Raw genomic sequence first — 22,049 nt, forward strand, 5'->3', positions numbered from 1 at the left:
ATAAAGTGAGAGGGCTGGCTAGACTATGGGATCTGAAAAGGTCCATCAGCTATGGAGGGGTCAGAAAACAATTGAGTAAGTAAGAGGCACAGGCTGGGTGCTGTGGCTCACGCCTGTAATCCCAGCACTTTGGGAAGCCAAGGTGGGTGGATCACGAGGTCAACAGAGCGAGACCATCTTGGCCAACATGGCAAAACCCCATCTCTACTAAAAATACAAAAATTAGCTGGGCACAGTGGCACACATCTGTAGTCCCAGCTACTCATGAAGCTGAGGCAGGAGAATCTCTTGAACCCTGGAGTTGGAGGTTGAAATCAACCGACATTAGGCCATTACACTCCCGCCTGGCGACAGAGCGAGACTCTGTCAAAAAAAAAAAAAAAAAAAAGCACAGCCGGTGAGGACCCCGGTGTGGGGGGATCTTGGAGAATGTGCTCCCCTTCGTTCCTCCCAGGAATGTTGCTCCAACCTCTCAGAATCCTCACATTCATGACATGTGGCTGTCTGAGAAAACTTGAAATCTATTATATACCATGGGAATGCAACATTGTCTCTATAGAGACTCTATACATGTGACCCAGTCTCAAGCCCAGATTCCCCATTCCAGCAAGCTGATTCTCCAAGCAGCTGGATGTGTTAGCAAGTATAGTATGTGAGGGAGGTTTTTGATCTATTTTCAACTGAGGTATATTTTCATGTATAGTCAAATGCACAGATCTTAGATGTCGTTTGATGACTTCTGATGAACAGGTACACTTGTGTAACTCACACTTCAATCACGATACAGGACATTTACATCACCCCAGAAAAAAACTTCGTTTTACTGCTCAATCAATCTCTGCTACTCTCTTCCCATGGCCAGAGGCAAATGATATTGGTTTCTTTCACCAGAAATTAGTTTTACCTTTCTGGAACCTTACATCAATAGACTCATACATAATGTTCATTTTTGTTATCTGGCATCTTTCTTTAATGTAATATTTTTGAGCATCTTCCATACTATTTGAGAGTATCAAAAACATGCTCCCTTTTATTGCTGAATAGTATGCCATTGTATGACTAGTTCACAAATTATTTATTCATTTTCTTATTGATTGACTTGAAATTGTCTACAGTTTGGGGTTATAAAATATAAAGCTGCTATGAATATTCTTGGAGATGTCTTCGTGGACTTATGTTTCCATTTCTGTGGGGTAAATATTCACAAACAGGATTGCAGGTTTGTAGGGTAAAAGTGCATTTATTGAACTTTTGGAGAAACCATCAGACTGATTTCAAAAGTGGTTGTATCATTTTGCACTTTCACCAGCATATGAGAGAGTTGCACATCCTTGCTCTACATCAGTGACATCAGTTACTGTGGTGTCTTCTTAGTAATATCCATGTCCACTGGGTGTTTGGTGACATCTCATGATGATTATAACTCTTTATTTTTCATGGCTGAGATATTGGACATTTTTTCAGGTGCTTATTGGCTATGTGTACATCTATCTATCCCCAAGAAATGCCTATTCAATCTGTTGCCCATTAGTTGTTTGTCCTTTGTTTAGTGAGTGGGAGAAATGTTCCTATATTCTGGACACAAGCCATTTGTCAGATATATGGACAGAGAGCATTTTTCTTCTCATGTGTTACTTGCCTATTTATTTTGTTAACAATGACTTTTGGTAAGCATGAGTTTTCATGAAAGCCCACATTATAATTTGTTTTCTTTTATAGTGCTGTTTACAGACTCCTGCCTCAAAAAAGTTTGCCTTCTCCAAGGTTGTGAAGATTTTATATTTTTTCATGGAACTTTCATATTTCAGGTTCAGTTTTAGCTCTGACACTTAGGTGGAAGAGATATCAAAATAAGTTGAGATGAAAAGCAAAAGTCAAGTTCTGCTTTTGTTTTGTATCATGGATATCCAAATGGTTCAGAATGATTTTGTAAAACATTTTTGTCTCCATTGAATTGCTTTGCCATCTATATGGAAAATCCATTTACCATATATGTATGTGGGTCTGGTGGTGGACCATCCCTTTTTAGGTTTGCATACTTTTTTGGCCAATAACACATATCCTTTTTTTTTTTTTTTTTTGAGACAGTGTCTCATTCCGTCATCCAGGCTGGAATGCAGAGGCATGATCAATGCTCACTCATGGCTAGACCTCCTGAGTCAAGCAATCCTCTCACCTCAGCATTCCGAGTAGCTGAAACTACATGTGCAAGTCATCACATCCATCTAATTGTTTATTTTTTGTAGAGAGAGGGTCTCACCCTGTTGCTAAGCCTGGTCTTGAACATCTGGGCTCAAGCCATCCTCCAGACTCAGCCTCCCAAAATGTTGGGGTAACAGGCATGAGCCAAGGGGCCAGGCCAATACCACATGTTTTGATTCCTGTACTTTTATAAGTCTTTATATTAAGGTATATAAGTCCTCCAATTTTTTTTTTCAATAAAGGACTGTTGCAGTAGTGCTCGGGTGTGGGTTTCATCCAAAGATCAATTTCACGAGAACTGATATGGAGTCTTTTAATTTATAAGCATGGTGTATATTTAGATCTTTTAATTCTTTCCTCAACATTGTTTTCTAGTGCAAGGTGTATAGTCCTTGAGCATAGTGTGTGAAATTTATCACTAAATATTTTTTGGTTTTGATACTATTGTCAGTGATATTGCTTTAAAACTTTAATTTTCCAAAGGATCATAGAACGTATACAGAAAAAGTTTTTGCACATTGAGCACGTATAAACTTTTGTTTCTTCAATTTGACCACATTCACTTATTAGTCTTCAGGAGTGCCTGCATCCATTAATCACCACTCCAGCTTATTTATGATTCAGGTTTTCATGGTATATATCCTTTTTCATATTTTGGTGTTTAAAGTAGATCTTTACACTTAAAGAGTATTTATTCTAAAAAGAACACACTTAGCTGTGGTTTTTATTCAATTTACGATCTCTGCCTTTTATTTGTAATGCTTAATCCTTTTACATTTAATATACTCATAAGGTAGTTCAGTTTATGTCTACAATAATGCTATGCATTTTCTGTTTACACCATATCTTTTATATTCTTTATTCCTCTTTTTCTTCCTTCTTTTGGATAAAAGGACAATTCCTCTTATTATCCATTCCTCTCAGTTTAAATTTTTTTGGTTGTCCTAGGATTTATAATATCCCACCTTAAACTATCACATTCAACCATCTATTAATATTATATAACTTCATGGATAATGCAAAAAACTCATTAACAGCATACTTCCATTTATCGTCTGCATTATTTGTGCTACTGTTTTTATGAATTTTACTACTACATATGTTGAAACAACAATATATTCCTATTATTTTAATTAATATCACAAATTGTCCTTTAAATAAATTTAAAAATTAGATAAATAAGAGTATTTTATATTGACATTGCCATTTGCCATTTCCAGGGCTCTTCATTACTTAGTATGGATTAAAGTTCCCATCTGGTATTGTTTTTCTTCTACCTGAATAACTTTCCTTAACATCTTTTAATACAGAAGCCTGCCTTGGAAACATTCTTTTGTTTTTTTGCTTGTTTCCTCTGGAGGTGGCAGAATACGTATTTACATCATGTTTATTTTAAAGGGTTTTTTTGTTTGTTTGTTTGTTTTGGCTGGACATGTCGTCCTAGGTTGATCTGTTTTTATTTCTTTTTATCACTTTAAAGATGTTATGCCATTGTTTCCAAGGAGAAGGCATCAGTCACTTTTATTACTGTCCCTCTATGTAAATGATATTGTTTTCCTCTGGCTTATAAGATTATCCTTGTTATCTTTGATGTTGGATGATTTATCTATAATGTACCCAAGTAAATCATAGAGTTTTGCTTTTAAAAATACTATTTCTGATTCATTGAGCTTCTTGACTGTGAGTTTATCATTTTCTTCATATGTGTAAAGTCTTCAGCCATCATTGCTTTGAGTATTTTTTTCTGTCCCAATATCTCCTTCCTGTCCTTCTGTGACTTGCTTTACCCATATATTAAATCTTCTGCTATTTTCACTGATATCCTTAAGGTTCTATTTATTTTTTTCAGCCTTTCTCTCTCTCTCTTTCTCTATGTGTGTGTGTGTGTGTGTGTGTGTGTCTTACAGATTGTATGGCTTTCATTGAGTTATCTTCTAGTTCACTTTTTCTTCTGTAATGTATAAACTAATATTAAGGCCATCCAGTGAGTATTTTATTAAGGTTATACTTTTTTGTAGTTCTTTAATTTCCATTTGGTTGTTTTACGCATTTGCTTTTTTTTATATTCTGCATTTGTTTCCCTCACGTTCATGTTTTCTTTAAATCTTTGAACACAATTATCATATATACAGTTTTAATTTCTTTGTCAATTCCATTGTTTCTACTATTTCTTGGTCTATTTGTATTGACTGGTTTTTCTCCTAGTTATGGATCACACTGATTGCTTTTTCCTGCCTCATAACTTTTTAAATGATGTCACTCATTGTGAATGCAACATTACAGAGCACTGTAATCATGTTATTTACCTCCAGCGATGGTTGAGTTTTCTTCTGTCAGGCAGTTAATTTACTTGGAGATCATTTGGGTCCTTTTAGACTTGGTTTTTAAGCTTTACTAGGGTGTTTCTGGGGTAGTCTTTATTCTAAGAAGGCATAAATCCTACTCCTAAAGTATGACTTTTCTGGGGTCTCTACTGAATGCCCGAGATGTTCGATGAGGTGTCTCTCCTCGGGCTGATCAGAACCCCGGTATCCCCCAGTGCTACATGAGCTCTGACATCACCATTGAGCTCACTGTTTCCCTGAATTTGTCCTTTCCCTAGTAGTGGTTCTCTGTCCCACTTTGTAGAATTTCTCCCTGTGCATATGCAGTTTATATTAGACTTCCATGCATATTCCTTCATCTCCTTTTCACCACAAATTCTTTCTCATTATTACCTAGCCTAGAAAATCCACATTTTCTTAGCTATCCCAAACTCCAGTCTCTTTCCTCAGTTCAGCAAGACTGCTGTGGTTGGCTTTGGCTCCAATTCCTTGCCCTTCAGTCCAGGAAGGTTCTCCAGGAAGAAAGTCAGAATAGTTACAGAGTTGTGCTCATTCATTTCCTTTTCTAAATTATCTCAGTCCTGTACTGTCTCTTGTCCAACATGTGGAAAGTTTTTTTTAATATCTTTTATAGTCATTTATGGCAGAAGGCCAGTTTTTGTCAGACCTGGTTTTTTGTCCATGTACCTGCCCATTTTAATCTCCATATCTGTTTACTTCCTAATTCTCATCTACATTCTTGCTTTTGCTCTTCCTGTCCTGGCAACCCATATCCCTTCAGAAAACTGGAGCTTAGAACCCAGTGTGTTCACACAGGTTTATATATATTAATTATATTATATTATATTATATTATATATTATTATATTATATTATATTATATATTATTATATTATGTTTGTGTGTGTGTGTCTGTGTGTGTGTGTGTGTATGTGTGTGTGTCCTGCAAATTGTATGGCTATACAGCTTGCAGCTGTGCAGGCTATAGGGTATTTGGTCATCAGTCAGGGACAGACATAAAAACCTTGCATGTTTCCCTAGAACATATATATATATACACATATATATATATATGTATATATATATGAATACTAGTCTGTATGAACATATATGTATGAACATATATATGAATACTAACTTATATGAACATATATATGTATATATACACATACTAGTCTGAATAAACACACCTGGTTTTAGATATATTCATATACATGTGAATTATTTACTTGTGACCCATGACAAAAATGGCAAACAACCTTCATTTCAGAGAAGGGAGGTTAGAATGATAGAATTGCATAGGTGAAAGAGTGCATTGATCTTTTATGAGCATTGTAGAATGGCACTCTAAGTATTTGATCATTTGATCTCTTGAGCTTTATATTAAAAAGACCTCATCAGCTCCATGTAGCCTTCTGCTTCCATCAGACTATTAGAAAAGGTAGCAAGCCTAAAATACCTATTCTCTCAGACTCTTTGATCAAAAGCAAAGTTGTTTGGACATTTTGACACACCTTCTGGGTCTAAGGGAAATTTGGTCCTAACAAGTTAACTTGAAGCAAGGCTCTTCTAGGAGGAACTTAAGTTGGCTGTTGCTCCTCTTATAAGTAACATCAAAGACATACTCATTTGGGTAGTTTTCTGGGGTCCTCTGATGCTGGTGTGGTGTCATGGATGACCAAGATTGACATGTCCTTCCTGTGACAGTGGTGGAGAATGTGCCTCGATAACTCTGTCCATTACCATGGTAGCACTGCCGGACCACAGGGGTTTGCTCAGTTGGTGCTGAAAATAGACAAAATCAAGCTGAGTAACTACTAGTATGCAGAAACATGTGAAGCAATTTATGACACAAACAGGACAGTAGTTTCAGAATTATGACTGTTCTCTTTAGTATACTCGCAAGCAGAAGGACATGCTGAAGCAAAAACAATAGATTAATAGCATTCTAATATTTTAGTAAATTCTTAGAAATTTTATATTCAAAACCTGGTGGGAAAAGGACATATCAGTGTGCTTACAATTGGAACAAAGACTCATGTGCAAGCTCTTTTGTATGGCTCTCTACTGGTCGTTCATGAGAACAATGAGGCAGGAAACCAGACGATGATGGATTAGGCTATGCGGGCTGTAGGGTGATTGGCTGTCAGTAGGGGACAGACATGAAAACCCTGCACATTTCCCTAGATGATTGCTCCTGAAAAGCCAAAGCCTTAAGCTTCTGGAGGACGGGGCAGGTCATGGTCCTGCATCTAGTACTTGGAGGCAAAGACCCATTGCTTCTTAGAGAAGGATGGAGGCTAAAATCTTATTCCCTTACAGTAGAGACAGGGAATCCTCTTGTTCCAGCATCCTGCATTGCAACAAAGCAGAAGTCTACTACCCTTCCTCTCAACACACACCAAAGATGCACGTTCCATGAGAAGAAGGCACAAGAACACCAAGAAATTCCTGCCTTCCAAGCATAGGTGTGTAGAGCCTACCTAAGACTGAAATAAGCCAGAGAAATAGTGCATTCTGTGGTGTTTACTGCCAAATAGCCCCAGGATTAGATGGAATAAATATCATCATATTAGGTTTCTCCAGGATGACAAACTCAGCGGCCACATACCTCAGCAACTGCAATGCTGAAGATTGCAATGAACACTGCCCATTTTAAGAAATGCCTGGAAACACTCACTAGTGTGAAATTTGGCACAAATTTGGCCTGATGTTAGAATTGGAATTTTGTCTGGAACACCGAGATAACCCCTTTCATAACAAAGTGAGTGGTAAGTCAAGTGCCCAGGTAGGTTTGCACCATTCCTGAAGACACCGCCCATGCATGTTGCGCCAAAAATTGCTCCATCAGAGAGAGTGCTGAGGCTTCTTTCCAGCTGCCACACCCTCAAGTTTCTGTGTAGCATGGAAGGCTTCTGCATCAGTCAGATTTTCTATCTCTTTTCATCCCAATGTTCAAATGTGTAGATGTCTGGCCACAGACTTCTTACCTGCTTCAGAATGAGCCTCCATGCTTGGAACTGGAACAACAGTGGGAGTCTCTAGGACACCTGATTCTGTTTCTGAGCATTGTGTCAGATTGCAGTACTCCCACCTCACACACGGATCAGTTGTGTAACACCAGGGTTGTTTCCCAGAATCTGGATTCCTGCAGTAGTTCCCGGTCAGGCCACTGCAAATTCCAAAACAACACAGGTCACAAGAGGCGGGAAAAAATTCAGGGGCACCCAGCGCTGTCTAAACTTTGTTATAACAAAGTGTTAAAAAGTGACGTTGTAATATTTCCATTTTAGGTACAATAATATTCCGAAAAGCAAATACGGTCCTCAAGTTCTAAAGAACCATGTAAATTTCCAAGATAGATTATAATTTTTATTTTAAAATATCAAAATTGGTCTATGATCCATATAAAAACTGAGATCGTACATAAATGTATACAAGAAAAATTTGGAATATCTTCCTCCTTCTGCCAACTGCATTCCTCCAGAATAAATGACATAGATTTTGAAGAGTGCATTTTAGATTTTTTTTTTTTTTTTGAGGTGGAGTCTCGCTCTGTCGCCCAGACTGGAGTGCAGTGGCGCAATCTCGGCTCACTGCAAGCTCTGCCTCCTGGGTTCAAGCCATTCTCCTGCCTCAGCCTCCTGAGTAGCTGGGACTACAGGCGTCCGCCACCACGCCCGGCTAATTTTTTGTATTTTTAGTAGAGACAGGGTTTCACCGTGTTAGCCAGGATGGTCTCAATCTCCTGACCTTGTGATCCACCCACCTCGGCCTCCCAAAGTGCTGGGATTACAGGTGTGAGCCACTGCGCCTGGCCTTAGATTTTTTAATGCACATAAAAATGTATTGGTGTCTGTCTCGTTCTCTGTGTCTCTCTCTAGGACTCTGCAGTAACATGTAAATTGTAACTGATATATATTACTTCAGGGAAGAAACAACATCCAACATGATACCATTCCCAGGCCAGCCCCTTTATGTACTCACAGTGTAGCTAAAAGGCTCTACTTTTACAGTGAAAAGCAATTATGAAAATAGTATTACTGTAAATAACACACCAGGTAGATCAAGTGTGTCTGGGTTTACAAGACTTATAACACCTGCCCTAAAAAACTAGCTCCCAGACAGGATGCCATTTCTCTAGGATGGGTTCCTGGGCAGGACCACCTCTCCTGCTCTCAGTCCATCCTCTGCTGGTGGCAGCCACTCCGGAACTGAGGGAATGGAGGATGAGATGAAAGAACAGTGGGACCCAAGGCATAAAGGGCAATGGCTGGGTAGACAATGGGATCTGAAGAGGTTGAGTGGCTACAGAGGAGTCAGAAAACAATGGAGTAAGAGGCACAGAAAGCAAGGACCCTGGGGTGGAGGGATCTTAGAGAATGTACTCCCATTCATGCCTCCTGGGAACGTTGACCCAACTTGTCAGAATCCTCAGATTACTAACCTGCAGCTCTCTGAGAAAACTTGAAACATATTATGTGCCATGGGAAAGTTTAGAGAGTCTATGCATGTGACCTAGTCTCCAGCCTAGACCCCCATTTGAGTAAGCTGGTTCTCCAAGCAACTGGATGTGCTAAAAGGCTGAGCGTTTAAAAGAAATTTCTGCTCTTTTTACAGTTGAGGTATACTTTCCCACAGAGTGAGATGCACAGATCTGCAATGTTGTTTGTTTGATGATTTTGGATCAACACCTATACCTGTGGAGCCCAAACTCCCATCACCACACGGAACATTTCTGTGACCCCAGAAACTCTCTTGAGTCCCTACCCAATTAATCTGTGCTACCCCCTTGCCACTGCCAGAGGCAAATACATTGGTTTCTTTCAACAGAAATTAGTTTTCCTCTTTTGGAGGAAATGTAAATGATCTCATGTAAATGAACTCATACAGAATATACATGGCTTCTTTCCTGAGTATATTTTTGAGCTCCATCCATGCTATTTAAGATAATCAGTGCTGAATAGTATTCACGTGTACCAGTAGGTTACAAATTATTTTTTTATTTTGTTATTGATGAACATTGAAATTATTTTTACAGTTTGGATTATAATAAATAAAGCTCCTATAAATATTCATATAGAACTCTTGGTGGACTTACTTTTTCATTTCCTTGGGATAAATATTCAGGAATAGAATTGCAGGTTTGTAAGATAGATGCATATTGATGGAACTTTTTAAGAAACCATCTGACTGATTTTTTAATTCGTTTTATCATTTTGATCTTCCACCAGCATATGATAAGAGTTTTATAATCTACCTCCACATCGGTGACACCACTTATTATTATTTCCACCCATTTACTTTAAGTTTATGTGAGTCCTTATGTCTTAAATGAGTCTCCTGAAGGCAGCAGATGGTTGGTGAGTTCTTATTCATTCTGCAGTTCTGTATCTTATTATTATTATTATACTTTAAGTTCTGAGATACATGTGTAGAATGTGTGGGTTTGTTACATAGGTATACACGTGTCATGGTGGTTTGCTGCACCCAGCAAACCATCATCTACATTAGGTATTTCTCCTAATCCAATCCCTCCCCTAGCCTCAACTCCCCAACAGGCCCCTGTGTGTGATGTTCCCCTCCCTGTGTCCATGTGTTCTCATTGTTCAACTCACACTTATGAGTGAGAACATATGGTGTTTGGCTTTCTGTTCTTGTGTTAGTTTGCTGAGAATGATGGTTTCCAGCTTCATCCATGTCCCTGCAAAAGACATGAACTCATCCTGTTTTATGGCTGCATAGTATTCCACAGTGTATATGTGCCACATTTTCTTTATCCAGTCTATCATTGATGGGCATTTCAGTTGGTTCCAAGTCTTTGCTATTGTGAATAGTGCTACAATAAACATACGTGCGCATGTGTCTTTATTATAGAATGATTTATAATCCTTTGGGTATATACCCAGTAATGGGATTGCTGGGTCAAATGGTACTTCTGGTTCTAGATCCTTGAGGAATCACCACACTGTCTTCCACAATGGTTGAACTAATTTACACTCCCACCAACAGTGTAAATGTGTTCCTGTTTCTCCACACATCCTCTTCAGCATCTGATTCCTGACTTTTTAATGATCGCCATTCTAACGGGCATGAGATGGTATCTCATTGTGGTTTAGATTTGCATTTCTCTAATTAACAGTGATGATGAGCTTTTTTCATGTTTGTCGACCACATAAAGGTCTTCCTGCCAGAAGTGTCTGTTCATATCCTTTGCCCACTTTTTGATGGGGTTGTTTGTTTTTTTTTCTTGTACATTTGTTTAAGTTGCTTGTACATTCTAAACATTAGCCCTTTGTCAGATGAATAGACCACAGAATTTTTCTCCATAGGTTGCTTTTTCACTCTGATGAGAGTTTTTTGCTGTGCAGAAGCTCTTTATTTTAATTAGATCTCATTTGTAAATTTTGGCTTTTGTTGCCATTGGTTTTGCTGTTTTAGTCATGAAGTCTTCTCCCATGCCTATGTCCTGAATGGTATTGCCTATGTTTTCTTCTAGGGTTTGTTTTTTTGTTTTTGTTTTTGTTTTTTTGATGGAGTCTCACTCTGTTGCCCAGGCTGGAGTGCAGTGGCACAATCTTGGCTTGCTGCAAACTCAACCTCCTCGGCTCATGCCATTCTCCTGCCTCAGCCTCCCAAGTAGCTGGGACTACAGGTGCCCACCACCACACCCAGCTAATATTTTGTATTTTTAGTAGAGATGGGCTTTCACTGTGTTAGCCAAGATGGTCTCGATCTCCTGACCTCGTCATCCATCCACCTCGGCCTCCCAAAGTGTCTTGTAGGGTTTTTATGGTTTTAGGTCTTACATTTAATTCTTTAATCTATCTTGAGTTAATTTGTGTATAAGGTGTAAGGAAGGGATCCAGTTTCAGTTTTCTGCATATGGCTAGCCAGTTTTCCCAACACCATTTATTAAATAGGGAATCCTTTCCCCATTGCTTATTTTTGTCCGGTTTGTCAAAGATCCAATAGTTGTAGATGTGTGGTGTTATTTCTGAGGCCTCTGTTCTGTTCTATTGGTCTATATATCTGTTTTGGTACCAGTACCATACCATGCTGTTTTTGTTACTGTAGCCTTGTAGTATATTTTGAAGTCAGGTAGCATGATGCCTCCAGGTTTGTTCTTTTTGCTTAGGTTGTCTTGGATATACAGGCCCTTTTTCGATTCCATATGAAATTTAAAGTAGTTTTTTCTAATTATGTGAAGAAATCAATGGTAGCTTGATGAGGATAACATTGAATCTATAAATTACTTTGGGCAGTATGGCAATTTTCACAATATTGATTCTTCCAATCCATTAGCATGGAATGTTTTTCCATTTGTTTGTGTCCTATCTTATTTCCTTGAGCAGTGGTTTGTAGTTCTCCTTGAAGAGGTCCTTCACATCCCTTGTAAGTTGGATTCCTAGGTATATTTTATTCTCTTTGTAGCAATTGTGAATGGGAATTCACTCAGGATTTGGCTCTGTGTCTCTTATTGGTGTATAGGAATGCTTGTGATTTTTGCACATTGATTTTGTATCCTGAGATTTGCTGAAGTTGCTTATCAGCTTAAGGAGATTTTGGGCTGAGATGATAGAGTTTTCTAAATATACAATCATGTCATCTGCAAACAGAAATAATTTGACCCCCTCTCTTCCCACTTGAATACCCTTTATTTCTTTCTCTTGCCTGATTGCCCTGGACAGAATTTCCAATACTATGTTGAATAGGAGTGGTGAGAGAGGGCATCCTTGTCTTGTGCTGGTTTTCAAAGGGAATGCTTCCAGCTTCTGCCCATTCAGTATGATATTGGCTATGCATTTGTCATAAGTAGCTCTTATTATTTTGAGACATGCTCCATCAATACCTAGTTTATTAAGAGTTTTTAGCATGATTGGGTATTGAATTTTATCAAAGGCCTTTTCTGCATCTATTGTGATAATCATATGGTTTTTGTCATTGGTTCTGTTTATGTGATGGATTATGTTTATTGATTTGAATATGTTGAACCAGCCTTGCATCCCAGGGATGAAGCCAACTTGATCATGATGGATAAGCTTTTTGATGTGCTGCTGGATTCAGTTTGCCAGTATTTTATTGAGGATTTTCACATTGACGTTCATCAGGGATGTTGGCCTGAAATTTCCTTTTCTTGTGTCTCTGCCAGGTTTTGGTATCAGAATGATGCTGGCCTCATAAAATGAGTTAGGCAGGAGTCCCTCTTTTTCTATTGTTTGGAATAGTTTCAGAAGGAATGGTACTAGCTCTTCTTTGTGCCTCTGTTAGGATTTGACTGTTAATCCCTCTGGTCTGGGCTTTTTTTGGTTGGTAGGCTATTAATTACTGCCTTGATTTCAGAACTTGTTATTGGTCTATTCAGGGATTTGACTTCTTCCTGGTTTAGTCTTGGGAGGGTGTATGTGTCCAGGAACTTATCCATTTCTTTTAGATTTTCTATTTTATTTGCATAGAGGTGTTTAAAGTATTCTCTGATGGTAGTTTGTATTTCTGTGGCATCATTGGTGATATCCCCTTTATTATTCTTTATTGTGTCTATTTGATTCTTCTCTATTTTCTTCTTTATTAGTCTGGCTAGCCTTCTATGTATTTTGTTAATCTTTTCAAAAAACCAGCTCTTGGATTTATTAATTTTTTAAAGGGTTTTCGTGTCTTTATCCCCTTCAGTTCTGCTCTGATCTTAGTTATTTCTTGTCTTCTGCTAGCTTTTGTATTTGTTTGCTCTTGCTTCTCTGGTTCTTTTAATTGTGATGTTAGGGTGTTGATTTTAGATCTTTCCCACTTTCTCCTGTGGGCATTTAGTGCTATAAATTTCCCTCTAAACATGGCTTTAGCTGTGTACCAGAGATTCTGGCACATTGTGTCTTTGTTCTCATTGGTTTCTAAGAACGTATCTACTTCTGCCTTAATTTTGTTATTTACCCAGTAGTAATTCAGGAGCAGGTTGTTCAGTTTCCACATAGTTGTGTGGTTTTGAGTGAGTTTATTAATCCTGAGTTCTAGTTTGATTGCACTTTGGTCTGAGAGGCTGTTTGTTATGATTTCCATTCTATGGCATTTGCTGAGAAGTGTTTTACTTCCAATTATGTGGTCAATTTTAGAATAAGTGCAATGTGGTGCTGAGAAGAATGTATATTCTGTTGATTTGTGGTGTCGAGTTCTGTAGATGTCTATTAGGTCGGCTTGGTCCAGAGCTGAATTCACGTCCTGAACATCCTTGTTAATTTTCTGTCACGTCGATCTAATATTGGCTGTGGGGTGTTAAAGTCTCCCACTATTTTTGTGTGGAAGCCTAAGTCTCTTTGTAGATCTCTAAGAACTTGCTTTATTAATCTGGGTGCTCCTGTATTGGGTGCATATATAAGTAGGACAGTCAGATCTTCTTGTTGCATTGATACTTTTACCATTATGTAATGCCCTCCTTTGTCTCTTTTGATCTTTGATGGTTTAAAGTCTGTTTCATCAAAGACTAAGATTTCAACTGCTGCTTTTTTTTTCTTTCCATTTGCTTGGTAAATATTCCTTCATTTCTTTATTTTGAGCCCACGTATGTCTTTTCACCCTGAGATGGGTCTTCTGAACACAGCAAACCAATGGGTCTTGACTCTTTATTCAATTTCCCAGTCTGTGTCTTTTAATTGGGGCATTTAGCCCATTTACATTTAAGGTTAATATTGTTATGTGTGAATTTGATCCTGTCATTATGATGCTAGCTGGCTATTTTGCCCATTAGTTGATGCAGTTTCTTCATAGTGTTGATGGTGTTTACAATTTGGTATGTTTTTGCAGTAGCTGTTACTGGTTTTTCCTTTCCATATTTAGTGTTTTCTTCAGGACCTCTTGTAAGGCAGGCCTGGTGTTGACAAAATTCCTCAGCATTTGCTTGTTTGTAAAGGATTTTACTTCTCCTTTGCTTATAAAGCTTAGTTTGGCTGGATATGAAATTCTAGGTTGAAAATTATTTTCTTTAAGAATGTTGAATATTCTACATCTTTCTTTGGCACTGGATGTTCCCTACCCTCGAACATCAGACTCCAATTTCTTCAGTTTTGGAATTCAGACTGGCTCTTCTTGCTCCTCAGCCTGCAGACGGCCTATTGTGGGACCTTGTGATCATGAGAGAGGGGAGGTTTCAAGATGGCCGAATAGGAACAGCTCCAGTCCACAGTTCTCAGCATGAGCAAAGCAGAAGATGGTTGGTTTCTGCATTTCCAGCTGAGGTACTGGGTTCATCTCACCGGGGCTTGTCAGACAGTGGGTGCAGCCCATGGAGTGTGAGCCGAAGCAAGGCGGGGCATCGCCTCACCCGGGAAGTGTAAGGGGTCAGGGAATTCCCTTTCCTAGCCAAGGGAAGCCATGACAGATGTACCTGGAAAATCGGGACACTCCCACCCTAATATTGCACTTTTCCAATGGTCTTAGCAAACGGCACACCAAGAGATTATATCCTGCACATGGCTCGGAGGGTCCCATGCCCACAGACCCTTGCTCACTGCTAGTACAGCAGTCTGAGATCGAACTGCTAGCACAGTAGTTTGAGACCGAACTGCAAGGCAGTGGCAGCAAGGCTGGGGGAGGGGCGTCTGCCATTGCTGAGGCTTGAGTAGGTAAACAAAGCGACCAGGAAGCTGAAACTGGGTGGAGCTCACCGCAGCTCAAGGAGGCCTGCCTGCCTCTGTAGACTCCACCTCTGGGGGCAGGGCATAGCTGAACAAAAGGCAGCAGAAACTTCTGCAGACTTAAACATCCCTGTCTGACAGCTTTGAAGAGAGTAGTGGTTCTCCCAGCAGAGAGTTTGAGATCTGAGAATGGACAGACTGCCTCCTCAAGTGGGTCCCTGACCCCCGAGTAGCCTAATTGGGGGACACCTCCAAGTAGGGGCCAACTGACACCTCATACAGCTGGGTGCCCCTCTGAGATGAAGCTTCCAGAGGAAGGATCCGGCAGCAACATTTGCTGTTCTGTAATATTTGCTGTTCTGCAGCCTCCACTGGTGATACCCAGGCAAACAGGGACTGGAGTGGACCTCCAGCAAACTCCAACAGACCTGCAGCTGAGGGTCCTGACTGTTAGAAGGAAAACTAACAAACAGAAAAGACATCCACACCAAAACCCCATCTGTACATCACCATCATCAAGAACCAAAGGTAGATAAACCACAAAGATGGGGAGAAACCAGAGCAGAAAAGCTGAAAATTCTAAAAATCAGGGTGCCTCTTCTCCTCCGAAGGAAAGCAGCTCCTCACGAGCAACAGAACAAAGCTGGACAGAGAATGATGAGTTGAGAGAAGAAGGCTTCAGACGATCTGTAATAACAAATTTCTCCGAGCTAAAGGAGGATGTTCGAACCCATTGCAAAGAAGCTAAAAACCTTGAAAAAGTTTAGATGAATGGCTAACTAAAATAAACAGCATAGAGAAGACCTTAAATGATCTAATGGAGCTGAAAACCATGGCACGAGAACTACGTGACACATGCACAAGTTTCAGTAGTCGATTCGATCAAGTGGAAGAAAGGGTATCAGTGATTAAAGATCAAATGAATGAAATGAAGCGAGAAGAGAAGTTTAGAGAAAAAAAGAGTAAAAAGAAATGAACAAAGCCTCCAATAAATATGGGACTATGTGAAAAGACCAAATCTACATCTGCTTGGTGTACCTGAAAGTGACGAGGAGAATGGAATCAAGTTGGAAAACGCTCTTCAGGATATTATCCAGGAGAACTTCCCCAACCTACCAAGGCAGGCCAACATTCAAATTCAGGAAATACAGAGAATGCCACAAAGATACTCCTCGAGAAGAGTAACTCCAAGACACATAATTGTCAGATTCACCAGAAAGGCCGGGTTACCCACAAAGGGAAGCCCATCAGACTAACAGCGGATCTCTCAGCAGAAGCTCTACAAGCCAGAAGAGAGTGGCAGCCAATATTCAACATTCTTAAAGAAAAGAATTTTCAACCCAGAATTTCATATCCAGCCAAACTAAGCTTCATAAGTGAAGGAGAAATAAAATCCTTTACAGACAAGCAAATGCTGAGAGATTTTGTCACCACCAGGCCTGCCTTACAAGAGCTCCTGAAGGAAGCACTAAACATGGAAAGAAACAACCGGTATCAGCCACTGCACAAACATGCCAAATTGTAAAAACCATCGATGCTAGGAAGAAACTGCATCAACTAATGAGCAAAATAACCAGCGAACATCATGATGACAGGATCAAATTCACACATAAAAATATTAACCTTAAATGTAAATGGGCTAAATGCTCCAATTAAAAGACACAGACTGGCAAATTGGATAGTCAAGATCCATCAGTGTGCTGTATTCTGAAGACCCATCTCACGTGCAGAGACACACATAGGCTCAAAATAAAGGGATGGAGGAAGATCTACCAAGCAAATGGAAAACAAAAAAAAAGCAGGGGTTGCAATCCTATTCTCTGATAAAACACTTTAAACCAACAAAGATCAAAAGAGACAAAGAAAGCCATTACATAATGGTAAAGGGACCAATTTAACAAGAAGAGCTAACTATCCTAAATATATATGCACCCAATACAGGAGCACCCAGATTCATAAAGCAAGTCCTTGGAGACCTACAAAGAGACTTAGACTCCCACACAATAATAATGGGAGACTTTAACACCCCACTGTCAACATTAGACAGATCAATGAGACAGAAAGTTAACAAGGATATCCAGGAATTGAACTCAGCTCTGCACCAAGCAGACCTAATAGACATCTACAGAACTCTCCACCCCAAATCAACAGAATATACATTCTTCTCAGCACCACATCGCACTTATTCTGAAATTGACCACATAGTTGGAAGTGAAGCATTCCTCAGCAAATGTAAAAGAACAGAAATTATAACAAACTGTCTCTCAGACCACAGTGCAATCAAACTAGGACTCAGGATTAAGAAACTCATTAAAAACTGCTCAACTATATGGAAACTGAACAACCTGCACCTGAATGACTACTGGGTACATAACGAAATGAAGGCAGAAATAAAGATGTTCTTTGAAACCAATGAGAACAAAGACACAACATACCAGAATCTCTGGGACACATTTAAAGCAGTGTGTCGGGGGAGATTTATAGCACTAAATGCCCACAAGAGAAAGCAGGAAAGATCTAAAATTGACACCCTAACATCACCATTAAAAGAACTAGAGAAGCAAGAGCAACCACATTAAAGAACTAGCAGAAGGCAAGAAATAACTAAAATCAGAGCAGAACTGAAGGAGATAGAGACACAAAAAAAAACCTTCAAAACATCAATGAATCCAGGAACTGGTTTTTTGAAAAGATCAACAAAATTGATAGACTGCTAGCAAGAAATAGATGCAATAAAAAATGATAAAGGGGATATCACCACTGATCCCACAGAAATACAAACTACCATCAGAGAATACTATAAACACCTCTATGCAAATAAACTAGAAAACCTAGAAGAAATGGAAAAATTCCTGGACACATACACCCTACCAAGACTAAACCAGAAAGAAATTGAATCCTTGAATAGACCAATAACAGGCTCTGAAATTGAGGCAATAATTAAGAGCCTACCAACCAAAAAAAGTCCAGGACCAGACAGATTCATAGCCGAATTCTACCACAGGTACAAAGAAGAGCTGGTACCAATTCTTCTGAAACTATTCCAATCATAGAAAAAGAGGGAATCCTCCCTAACTCATTTTATGAGGCCAGCATCATCCTGATACCAAAGCCTGGCAGAGACACAACAAAAATGAGAATTTTAGACCAACACCCCTGATGAACATTGATGCAAAAATCCTCAATAAAATACTGGCAAACCGAATCCAGCAGCACATCAAAAAGCTTATCCACCATGATCAAGTTGGCTTCATCCCTGGGATGCAAGGCTGGTTGAACATATGCAAATCAATAAACGTAATCCATCATATAAACAGAACCAAAGACAAAAACCACATGATTATCTCAATAGATGCAGAAAAGGCCTTTGACAAAATTCAACAGCTCTCCATGCTGAACTCTCAATAAACTACGTATTGATGGTACATATCTCAAAATAATAAGAGCTATTTATGACAAACCCATAGCCAATATCATACTGAATGGGCAAAAACTGGAAGCATTCCCTTTGAAAACTGGCACAAGACAGGGATGCCCTCTCTCACCACTCCTATTCAACATAGTGTTGGAAGTTCTGGCCAGGGCAATCAGGCAGGAGAAGGAAATAAAGGGTATTCAATTAGGAAAAGAGGAAGTCAAATTGTCCCTGTTTGCAGATGACATGATTGTATATTTAGAAAACCCCATCTTCTCAGACCAAAATCTCCTTAAGCTGATAAGCAACTTCAGCAAAGTCTCAAGATACAAAATCAATATGCAAAAATCACAAGCATTCCCATACATGACTTCATGTCCTTTGTAGGGACATGGATGAACTCCCATTCACAATCGCTTCAAAGAGAATAAAATACCTAGGAATCCAACTTACAAGGCATGGGAAGGACCTCTTCAAGGAGAACTACAAACCACTGCTTAACGAAATAAAAGAGGACACAAACAAATGGAAGAACATTCCAGGCTCATGGATAGGAAGAATCAATATTGTGAAAATGGCCATACTGCCTAAGGTAATTTATAGATTCAATGCCATCCCCATCAAGCTACCAATGACTTTCTTCACAAAATTGGAAAAAACTACTTTAAAGTTCATATGGAACAAAAAAGAGCACGCATTGCCAAGACAATCCTAAGCCAATAAAGCAAAGCTGGAGGCATCACTCTGCCTGACTTCAAACTATATTACAAGGCTACAGTAACCAAAACAGCATGGTACTGGTAACAAAACAGAGATATAGACCAATGGAACAGAACAGAGCCCTCAGAAATAATACCACACATCTACAACCACCTGATCTTTGACAAAACTGACAAAAACAAGAAATAGGGAAAGGATTCCCTATTTAATACATGGTGCTGGGAAAACTAGCTAGCCATATGTAGAAAGCTGAAACTGGATCCCTTCATTACACCTTATATAAAAATTAATTCAAGATGGATTAAAGACTTAAATGTTAGACCTAAAACCATAAAAACCCTAGAAGAAAACCTAGGCAATACCATTCAGGACATAGGCATGGGCAAGGACTTCATGACGAAATCACCAAAAGCAATGGCAACAAAAGCCCAAATTGACCAATGGGATCTAATTAACTAAAGAGCTTGTGCACAGCAAAAGAAACTACCCTCAGAATGAACAGGCAAGCTACAGAATGGGAGAAAATTTTTACAATCTACCCATCTGACAAAGGGCTAATATCCAGAATCTACAAAGAACGTAAACAAATTTACAAGAAAAAAAATCAAACAACCCCATCAAAAAGTTGGCGAAGGATATTAACAGACAATTCTCAAAAGAAAACTTTTATGCAGCCCAGAGACACATGAAAAAATGCTCATCATCACTGGCCATCAGAGAAATGCAAATCAAAACCACAATGAGATACCATCTCAGACCAGTTAGAATGGTGATCATTAAAAAGTCAGGAAACAACAGATGCTAGAGAGGATGTGGAGAAATAGGAACACTTTTACACTGGTGGTGGGACTGTAAACTAGTTCAACCATTGTGGAAGACAGTGTGGTGATTCCTCAAGGATTTAGAACTAGAAATACCATTTGACACAGCCATACAATTACTGGATATATATCTAAAGGATTATAAATCATGCTGCTATAAAGACACATGCACACATATGTTTATTGCAGCACTATTCACAATAGCAAAGACTTGGAACCAACACAAACGTCCATCAATGGTAGACTGGATTAAGAAAATGTGGCACATATACACCATGGAATACTATGCAGCCATAAAAATGGATGAGTTCATGTCCTTTGTAGGGATGTGGATGAAGCTGGAAACCATCATTCTCAGCAAACTATCACAAGGACGAAAAACCAAACACCGAATGTTCTCACTCATAGGTGGGAATTGAACAATGAGAGTCCATGGACAGAGTGGGGAACATCACACACCGGGGCCTGTCATGGGATGGGGGGAGTGGGGAGGGATAGTATTAAGAGATATACCTAATGTAAATGAAGAGTTAATGGGTGCAGCACACCAACATGGCACATGTATACATATGTAACAAACCTGCACCTTGTGCACATGTACCCTAGAACTTAAAGTATAATAATAATAAAAAAGAATGTTGAATATTGGCCTCCCACTCTCTTCTGGCTTGTAGAGTTTCTGCAGGAAGATCCACTGTTAGTCTGATGGGGTTCCCTTTGTGGGTAACCCAAACTTTCTCTCTGGCTGCCCTTAACATTTTTTTCCTTCATTTCAACCTTGGTGAATCTGACGATTATGTGGCTTCAGGTTGCTCTTCTCGAGGAGTATCTTTGTGATGTTCTCTGTATTTCCTGAATTTGAATGTGGTATTCTCTGTATTTCCTTAATTTGAATGTTGGCCTGTCTTGCTAGGTTGGGGAAGTTCTCCTGGATAATATCCCAAAGAGTGTTTTCCAACTTGGTTCCATTCTTTTTTTTTTTTTTTCTGAATCTTTTTTTTTTTTTTAATACTTTAAGTTTTAGGGTACATGTGCACATTCTGCAGGTTAGTTACATATGTATACATGTGTCATGCTGGTGCGCTGCACCCACTAACTGGTCATCTAGCATTAGGTATATCTCCCAATGCTATCCCTCCCCCCTCCCCCCATCCCACAACAGTCCCCAGAGTGTGATATTCCTCTTCCTGTGTCCATGTGATCTCATTGTTTAATTCCCACCTATGAGTGAGAATATGCGGTGTTTGGTTTTTTGTTCTTGCGATAGTTTACTGAGAATGATGATTTCCAATTTCATCCATGTCCCTACAAAGGACGTGAACTCATCATTTTTTATGGCTGCATAGTATTCCATGGTGTATATGTGCCACATTTTCTTAATCCAGTCTATCATTGTTGGACATTTGGGTTGGTTCCAAGTCTTTGCTATTGTGAATAATGCCACAATAAACATACGTGTGCATGTGTCTTTATAGCAGCATGATTTATAGTCCTTTGGGTATATACCCAGTAATGGGATGGCTGGGTCAAATGGTATTTCTAGTTCTAGATCCCTGAGGAATCGCCACACTGACTTCCACAATGGTTGAACTAGTTTACAGTCCCACCACCAGTGTAAAAGTGTTCCTATTTCTCCACATCCTCTCCAGCACCTGTTGTTTCCTGACTTTTTAATGATCACCATTCTAACTGGTATGAGATGGTATCTCATTGTGGTTTTGATTTGCATTTCTCTGATGGCCAGTGATGATGAGCATTTTTTCATGTCTTTTTTGGCTGAATAAATGTCTTCTTTTGAGAAGTGTCTGTTCATGTCCTTCGCCCACTTTTTTATGGGGTTGTTTGTTTTTTTCTTGTAAATTTGTTTGAGTTCATTGCAGATTCTGGATATTAGCCCTTTGTCAGATGAGTAGGTTGCAAAAATTTTCTCCCATTTTGTAGGTTGC

The 22,049-nt window shown here is 39.2% G+C and overlaps 1 protein-coding gene across 5 annotated transcripts in view; it reads right to left on the bottom strand.

The window, feature by feature from the left end:
* LPA (lipoprotein(a)) overlaps nt 1-22,049 on the bottom strand; it is a 176,197-nt gene that overhangs the window by 20,042 nt on the left and 134,106 nt on the right. For all 5 annotated transcript variants that reach the window (XM_063813639.1, XM_054686968.2, XM_054686969.2 and 2 more), the window contains 2 exons: nt 7,516-7,697; nt 6,151-6,310 (listed from right to left, as the gene is read on the bottom strand). In XM_063813639.1, coding sequence (XP_063669709.1) covers nt 6,151-6,310; nt 7,516-7,697 — 342 coding nt within the window. The remainder of the gene's footprint in view (nt 1-6,150; nt 6,311-7,515; nt 7,698-22,049) is intronic.

Source organism: Pan troglodytes, chromosome 5, assembly GCF_028858775.2.
Source record: "Pan troglodytes isolate AG18354 chromosome 5, NHGRI_mPanTro3-v2.0_pri, whole genome shotgun sequence".
In the NCBI taxonomy this organism is placed as follows: Eukaryota; Metazoa; Chordata; class Mammalia; order Primates; family Hominidae; genus Pan; species Pan troglodytes.